The 8,426-nt window shown below is 47.4% G+C and overlaps 1 protein-coding gene across 1 annotated transcript; it reads left to right on the top strand.

The window, feature by feature from the left end:
- The first annotated feature begins 588 nt into the window (after window positions 1-588).
- Window positions 589-8,147, top strand: LINC01835 (long intergenic non-protein coding RNA 1835). Its single transcript, XM_021712947.1, has 3 exons — window positions 589-759; window positions 5,922-6,025; window positions 8,009-8,147. The coding sequence occupies exons 1-3, from the start codon at window positions 589-591 to the stop codon at window positions 8,145-8,147; spliced, it is 414 nt and encodes a 137-aa protein (XP_021568622.1).
- Window positions 8,148-8,426: the final 279 nt, after the last annotated feature.

The raw sequence follows: 8,426 nt of genomic DNA, 5'->3' as shown, positions 1-8,426 counted from the left end.
CAGCCAGAACTACAGACCCGCACTACCATGCCTGGCTAGTTTTTGATTTATTGAAGAGATGATGTCTCACCAAGTTACCTGGGTCTCGAACCCATGGGTTCAGGCAATCCACTCACCTCAGCCTCCCAAGGTGCTGGGATTACAGGCTGAGCCATCGAGCCCAGCCACTTAAAAATACTTCAATGTTGAAGTAGCAAAAATCTAGTTAGGTAGCTAGCTGGATAGATGAATGAAAGCAGTTGAGCAGTGTTATTATCTTCAACATCCAAGAAAAGAGTCATACAAATGATTCCCTAAGTTGAAATGGCCACAACTTGATCCTTCAAAACTGAGAGCCAAGTTGTTAGAAGCAGAGAGTGGCAGCAGTGGTGGTGGTATTAGGACAGGAATTAGGATTGTGTTCTGGGTTGTTTTAAGTTTCAATCACCTTGGATAGAAATCAGCTTTGAAAGAAGACTAGGTGCCCACTACCTCCTGAGCTCAGGCTCCCCGGTCCTCTTCCTCACCATGTTGATGATCAGCCATCTAGAGATCTTGGGCCCCACACTAAGCCAGGAAGGAAGAGCCGTATAAGAGGGTTGTGGGGGAATGTTTCCTACCAAGGGCTGGGTGAAGTTTCACAGATTAACCCTGCAGGGGAGAGACATCTCAGAATGGAGTAGGCTATGGCCATGGCTGAAGGCAAGGATAGTGGCTGCAAGGATCCCAAGGAGTTCTCAGAATTGGAGACCAGACTTCCCCCCAGGCTGGAGGAAACAGGTGAGTCAAGGAGCTGGAACCAGAAACCCATGCAAGCAAGATCTGTGTGATAGACTGCCCCTACATTCTAACTCCAGCGGGGAGTATGGGAAAGCTTTGGGGTTCCCATCTTCCTGAGGCCCCCTCCTCATTCTGTCAGCCATCACCCCCAGTACTCCTCATCACAGAAGGATAGGCTTCCTTTTCTAGTCTTTTCTGAGTCCTCACCTTCTAGTGGGTTCATTAAGGAATCCCAAAGGGCACAGGGTAGTCAGTGGTTTCCCCCAGCCTATCTGAGAGGAGCCTCAGTATCCTAGAAAAAAAGAGTGGGTGTTCCTGAAGAGCCGGGGAGGCTGATCTTGTTTTCCCTCTAGGGCAACAGAGACAGAAGTCCCAGGACAAGACCTGGAAGTATCTCTGTCTTGTAGTGTCTCTGATTCTGCTCCTCATGGTTGTTACTCTCAGTGTGGTTCTCCCCAAGGGTAAGACAACTGGGCCAGTGGGGACCAGGTGGCCACAGGAAATGAGGCTCCCAACCTGGTAGTTTGGGGTTGGAGTTGGAAGGGTTGGCCTAGGGGTGGAGCAGGAAGGGTGGTTGGTCTGTGTCACTGGGGATAGCAGTACTGACAGGAGGGAGCTGACCTCCCCACCAACGTCAGGGGCAGGCACTTGGGGGGTCTGTGTGGGCTGCAGGGGAGTCATTAGAGAGCAGGTCCATATCACTGGTGAGTATCTCCTTAAAACCCAGCCCTGGTCAAGTGTGGTGGCTCATGCCTATAATCCCAGCACTTTGGGAGGCTGAGGTGAGAGGACTGCCTGAGCCAGTGCCTGGGCAACTTGGTGAGACCTCATCTCTACAATAAATCAAAACATTAGTCAGGCATAGTGGCACATGCCTGTAATTCCAGCTACTTGAAAGCCTGAGCCCAGCACGTCAAGGCTGTGGTGGCCAGGAGCATGCCACTGCCCTCCAACCTGGGTGACAGAGTGAGAATCCAACTCAAAAAACAAAACCAAAAAAAAGGTACCCCCCCAACAGTTTAGAGAGTTGGTTCTTTAGTCAGACACACTTGAATAACATTTCCTCCATACCACTCACTAGCTGTTTGCTCTTAGGAAAGGAACTTTACTCACTCTGGGTCTCAATTTCCTCATCTGAAAAATGGATCAGACATTTTAGAGCCCCAAAGTGCCTTGTCCTGGGGATGGGAGGAGGTGCTAGCTCCGGGAGGGGCGGCGGTTTGAGGAACAGAAAGAAACCCTGGGGAGTTTCTGGGGTCTGGGGGAGTCCAGAACACACTGTTTGTGCCTCTCCCCAGTCTTGAAGCTGACCCAGCAAGTGCAGAATGCAGTCATACAACTGAACAAAAAAGGTGAGGTGGGCTGGAAGAGGTTGGGCCCCTCCCCTTAATCATATCCCATCAACTCCCAATTCCAACCACCCCCCCAAGACCTTCACCAGCACTTTCTCTTTGGGTGTCTCAGTGACACAGGGACTGGCAGATGCTGGTCATGACCGGGACTTCATTCGGGGAGAAATGTTCCGGCAAATGAAAGTTGTCCAAACAGGCAATGGTGAGGAGTAGGGAGGGGAGGTGAGAGAATGGAGGGAGCTATACTTTCTTGCCCTCTTCAGGATCTGTGACAGTGGGTGGGGGAAGGGTCTCCTGCAGCACAGTGGTCTCAGAAGGGCACCCCAAAGCCTTCCTTTTTAGTACTAGTGGAGCATCGAGAAAGTTGAGGTGATGTGTTCACACCAAGTCAGTAGCGAAGGGATACCTGAAAGCAAGACTTGGGGGACAGTTAAGTCTGCCCCACAGGTGTGCAGTTGCATGCAATCTGGGCAGCCCAGTTCACAACTCTCAGCTTCAGTTCCTTCTGCAGTCAGATGAGAGGGGAATGAAGAGTGTTTTCCTGCAGATTCATGGTCAGGATTCAAGCCTTCACTTTTGATCACCACGATGGAGTGCTGCAAAGTGTGGTCGGGTCTCAGCAGCATGTAAGAAAAACTTGGAGAGTTTGCTAAAATGTATATTCCTGGGTCCCAAATAACTCCATCAGGTCAGATCCTGTTATAGGTAGTACCCTTGTGGTACATGTATATATGTTTTATGAGTCAGAGTTTGACTCTATCACCCAGGCTGGAGTGCAGTGATCACGGCTACTGCAGCCTCAATCTGGTGGGTTCTGGTGATCCTTCTGCCTCAGACTTACAAGTTGCTGGAACTACAGGTAAGTGTCACCACCCTTGGATAATTTTTTACTTATTGTAGAGATAGGGGCTCACAAAGTTGCCCAAGCTGGTCTCCCTAACCCTCTCACATCTGCCTCCCAAAGTGCTAAGATTGCAAGCATGAACCACCAAACCCAGCCTTGCATATTTAAAATATGATGCTTTTCTTTCTATTAAAAAATTTTAAGTGACAATTAATTATAGGCTAGACATGGTAGCTGACACCTGTAATCTCAGCACTTTGAGGGGCCAAGGTGGGAGGATCTCTTGAGCCCAGGAAATCAAGACCAAGCTGGACAACATTGCAAGACCCCATCTCTACAAAAAAATAAAAAATTAGCCAGGCTAAGTGGTGTGTGCCTATAGTCCCAGCTACTAGGGAGATGGGGCGGAGGATCACTTAAGCCCAGGAATTCAAGGCTGCAGTGAGTTATGACCATGCCACAGCACTCCAACCTGGGTGATAGAACAAAACCCTGTCTCTACAATAATAATGGTAGTAAATATTTTTGGAGTACAATATTGTTTTCACATTCATAATTATGCCGACTTATCTTTATGTGTGTGTGGTGAGAAAGTTAAAATCTACTGCTTTAGCAATTTTGAAATATACATTACATTATTGTTAACTGTGGTCACCATGCTGTGCAATAGATCAGTAAAACTTATTCCTGTCTGGTTGAAACTTTGTGGTTTTGACCAAGATCTCCCCATCTCATCCCTCTCCCCCAGCCCCTGGTAACCACCATTCTACTCTGTTTCTTCGAATTTGTTTTTTTAGATTCCATGCATAAGGGAGATCATGCAGTATTTCTCTTATTTCATTTAGTAAAATAGGAATATGACTTTGGATGCCAGTAGTACCTCTCCCCCAGTTGTGGTGACCAAAAATATCTTCACACATTGCTAGATGTCCCCTGGGGACAAAGTCACTCCTGGTTGAGGACTGCTGCTGTATAGATTCTTTAAGCAAACAAAGAACATCAAACATATACTTTATATATAAACGGAGCATATGTATAACATATATATAATATATATATATATATAATGTAGCCTATTATTCACACTATTCTTTTTAAAATATTTATTTATTTATTTATTTTTAATCATGGTGTCACTATGTCACCCAGGCTGGACTGCAGTGGCAGGATCACAGCTCTCCAAAGCCTCAACCTGGTGCCTGTCTCCTGAGTAACTAGGACTCCAGGTGTCTACCACCATACCTGACTGATGTTTTTTGTTTATTTGTTTGTTTTTGTAGAGACAAGGTCTGGCTATGTTGCCCAGGGTTGATCTTGAACTCTTGGGCTCAAACAATCCTCCTGCCTTGGCCTCCCAAAGTGCTGGGATTATAGGTGTGAGCCACCACCCCCAGCTAATTCACACTATTCTTAGAGCTACTTTTTCCCACTTAATAGGATAGTTATAGCATTTTAGTATTTTCTTCTGATGTGTTCCAGTAACAGAAAGCACCAGGTGTCCAGGTAGTGAGTTCCCTGTTGCCAAGTGTATTCAAGTGGAGGCCATCAGGAAGGTGGCAGGTAGGGAGTAGGGGGTGACAAATGTCTTTACTGGGTGGACAGCTGGATATGCTGACTTTGCTGATGGCTCCATCCTCAGAACTCTCCTGCATGTCCTGCCCCATGGACTGGAAGGCTTTTCAGGGCTCCTGCTACCTCTTCTCTTTGGACAATCTCACCTGGCCCCAGGCCAATGATTCTTGTGCCCAGAAGAAAGCTCACCTTGTTATCATCAACAGCCAAGCAGAACAGGTAGGAAAGGGAAAGGTAAAACCCTAGTGGGGGTAGAGGAAGAATTCTACAAGAATTTTGTGGTTCGGGGGCCAGGTGCAGTTGCTTTTGCATGTAATCCTAGCAATTTGGGAGGCTGAGGTGGGAGGATTGCTTGAGCCCACGAGTTTGAGATCAACCCAGGCAACATAGCGAGACTCTGCTTCTATTAAAAAAAAATAGCCAGACATAGTGGCACAAGCCTGTAGTCCCAGCTACTCAGGAGGCTGAGGCAAAAGGATCACCTGAACCCAGGAGGTCGAGGTTGTGGTGAGTCATGATTGTGTCACTGCTCTCCAGCCTTGGAGGCAGAGACTCCAACTCAAAAAAAATAAAAAATAAAAACCCAAGAATTTTGGGGTTTATATTTTTGTCTCCTTTAAGATCTGGCATAATAATCCTAATATGAAGACCTGCCTCATTTTGCACTAACCCATTCTCACTGCGCTGTCATTCAGGGAATGGACTCTGTGCACTGTGGTCCTGCCTCCAGCTCTGATTCACATGAGTCGTTGTGTTTGGAGGCCCCTTCCCTTTTCTGTCTGCATGGAGAACCCTTACTCAGCCATCAAAACCCCAACACAATCACACTTTTCCTTTATATCTTCTTGTAGCACCATTAGAGACCTTGATCACAGCACTTCATGCTGCATTGGGGCTGCCTGCTCACCAATGTTGGGTCAGATCTGAATCATCTCTGGGTCTCCTGGGCCAAGAACAAAGCTTGACCCAAAGTAGGGTCTCCATGAATGTCCTTTGGATTCAGTCTCATGACAGAACTCCTCCCACAGCCAACAGATCAAACTGCTTGCTCTGACATATACACTCACAGCCTGTATGTGTCCAGTGTGTCTTTCTAGGTACCTCCTCTTCACACAGTTGACTCAATTTCTGAGAATATACCAAAAGGCAGAGAATTCTATTCTTTCCTTTGCACAGATGAGAAAACTGAGGGGTGAGTGACTTGTCAGAAGTCATGTGGCATGACATCATGTATCTGGTGTTTGAAGTCAGAGTTCAAAGGGAGTGTGTTTCATGCCTGCATCCATCTGCCTGCCCCTCTGACAGCTCCTCTGCACCTCCGTCCTCCTCCAGACCCCTTCTTCTTTTCAGCTTTGAATGAATTCTGCCTCCAAAATGTACCTTCTCCCATCCAGGACTTCCTAACATCGACTGAACAGGTAACATCCTGGATAGGCCTCTTCAAAGAGGACCAAGGAGGCGCCCACAGGTGGACTGATGGCTCAGCCCTCACCTACATGTGAGTATCTCCCTTGACACCAAGGCAGTCTCCTTCTCCCCCTCAGTGGCTGGCAGGGCTTTCCAGAAGCAAGTTTATGGCCACTCAAGGTTTCTCTTTCCTTCAGTCACAATTATTTACCTGTAGCTGCTCCCAAACTGCCTGAAACCCTACTATCTTAGTCATTATTTTGTAATTTGAGAAAAGTGTTCCCAGTTTAAATGCTTGAAAAATAATGGCTTCGGTTCCAAACTGGTTTCTCTGTGGCAGGACTCCTCAGAGCCTTGAATGTGCTAGTGAGCATTGGGCCTATTCAGGAGGAGTATAATTATATAGCACTTGCCAACTGAATGCATTTCCTGTGGCTGCTGTAACCAAGTACCACAAACTGAGTGGCTTAAAATAACAGAACTTTTTATTTTATCGTTTTGGAGACCAGAGGCCCCAGATCAAGGTGTTGGTAGGGCCGTGCTCCCTCCAAAGCCTCTAGGGGAGGATCCTTCCTCGTGTTTTCTACCTTGTGGTGGCCACAGGCGTTCCTTGGCTTGTGGCTGCATCACTCCCATCTCTGCCGCCATCTTCACATCACGTGGGCTTCTCCTCTCCCCTGTGTCTCTTCTTTTCAGCCTCTTACAAGGATGTTTGTCATTGAAGCTAGGGCCCACCTGGCTAAACCACCATGATTTCATCTCAAGATCCTTCAGTTAGGGCCAGGTGTAGTGGCTACCAGCCCTTTGGGAGGTGAGGAGGGAGGATTGCCTGAGTCCAGGAGTTTAAGACAAGCCTGGGCAACATAGTGAGACCTTGTCTCTACCAAAAATGTAAAAAGAAATTTTAGCCAGGCGTGGTGGTGTGAACCTGTTGTCCCAGCTACTGGGAAGGCTGAGGCAAAAAGATCACCTGAGCCCAGGAGGTCGAGGTTGTAGTGAGACATGATCCTGTCACTGTACTCCAGCCTGAACAACAGAGTGAGACTCCAACTCAAAAAATAAAAAGAAATTATTCAGTTACTTACATCTGCAAAGATCCTTTTTCCACACCCACAGGTATCAGCGGTTAGGACATGGCATATCTTTTTGAGGGACGAAGTTCAATTCACTATACCTTTTATTATTATTTCCCTGCATCCTTACACTCTGTGCCTTGGTTTGCGACCTTTCCCACTGCCTGAATTCCTTTCCCAGCCTGGCAAACTGTAGTGTATGGGTCTAGGCCCAGGGAAGAAATCATCTGCAATTTGAGTACCTTCTGTGTACCTTACGTGCACTGGTCATCACACATTCAGAACATACTCCCTTTTTGCAAAAGAGAAAACAGAAGCTCAGAGAGAGACATTAAGACCACTGGTTTCCATGACTGAATGCAGTGGTTATGCCTGCAATCCTTGGACTTTGGGAAGCTGAGGTTGGAGGATTGCTTGAGACCAGTCTGGGCAATAGTGAGATGTCATCGCTACAAAAAATACAAAAAATTAGCTGTGTGGTGGTGCGTGCCTGAAGTCCCAGCTACTTGGGAGGCTGAAGTGGGAGGATCACTTGAGTCCAGGAGGTTGAGGCTGCTATGAGCTGAGATTGTGCCACTGCACTCTCGTCTGGGTGGTAGAGTGAGAACCTGTCTGAAAAAAAAGAAAAAACAAAACAACACTGCACCTTGCCAAATAGATTCAAGTGGCAGAGCTAGAACTTGGGTGGAATGCATATGATTTCAAGGGGCCTCAGAGAAGAGGAGAGGGTCAGAGGGATGCAGCAGCCAGATAGTGGTCTAGGAGCTGGAAGACCTTCAGCTTCTCAGAAGATTGGACCTTGTTGCTACCCTTAGGTGAGTTCCACTTGGAACAAAACAGGAAAGGGTTGATCAGATGACTACCATACAGTAGGCTCAATAAATGACTTTCTTTGGGAGCTGCTCAAGCCTCCGGGTTCAGGTCATAACCCACAGAGGGCAGGACTGAGGGCTTCATATCTGACCTTATCGCTAAGGGATTTGGTGGATGTCTTTTCCCAGCAACTGGAACTCCAAGGACCTGAATGGCAATGGAGCGGCCCCAGCCTGTGTAATGATGCTCCAGCAGGGACACTGGAGTGACTCCTCTTGTGACTCAGAATCCCTCGTTTACATCTGTGAGAAGAGGCAGAGCTGCTGACTCAGGCCTCTGTGCTCAGCCCCCTCAGATGGATGCAGACCCCATGCTGTGCATCCTCAACCCCAAACTCTTCCCTCTCTGGCTCTGAACCCCAAGAAGCAATAATAAATGATGTTTCTCCAAAGCCCAGAGTCCTTGCCTTGGAACAAGGCTTGCTCTTCATCGCCTCTTATAATTTCTGCTGAGTGGGAGAAATGCCCAAAGAGCAGTCTTAGTCTTGAATTATTGTTTCCCATGAGAAGGCAGGCATCAGGAGGGCAGAGGACCTCATCTCCCTTG

The sequence above is a fragment of the Carlito syrichta genome, unplaced genomic scaffold (genome assembly GCF_000164805.1).
Source record: "Carlito syrichta isolate Samal-C Ts95f unplaced genomic scaffold, Tarsius_syrichta-2.0.1 Scaffold303771, whole genome shotgun sequence".
NCBI classification, from domain to species: domain Eukaryota; kingdom Metazoa; phylum Chordata; class Mammalia; order Primates; family Tarsiidae; genus Carlito; species Carlito syrichta.
Note: the sequence above shows the minus strand (reverse complement) of the source record. Positions and strands in the feature narration are given on the sequence as shown.

Bases quoted from the DNA above. Each gene is read 5' to 3' on its own strand.
- LINC01835 (XM_021712947.1), top strand. From the start codon at position 589: ATGTTTCCTACCAAGGGCTGGGTGAAGTTTCACAGATTAACCCTGCAG. The intron at 760-5,921 runs GTGAGTCAAGGA...TCTCCCATCCAG, and splicing joins CCCCAGGCTGGAGGAAACAG to GACTTCCTAACATCGACTGA. The intron at 6,026-8,008 runs GTGAGTATCTCC...GTCTTTTCCCAG, and splicing joins GGCTCAGCCCTCACCTACAT to CAACTGGAACTCCAAGGACC.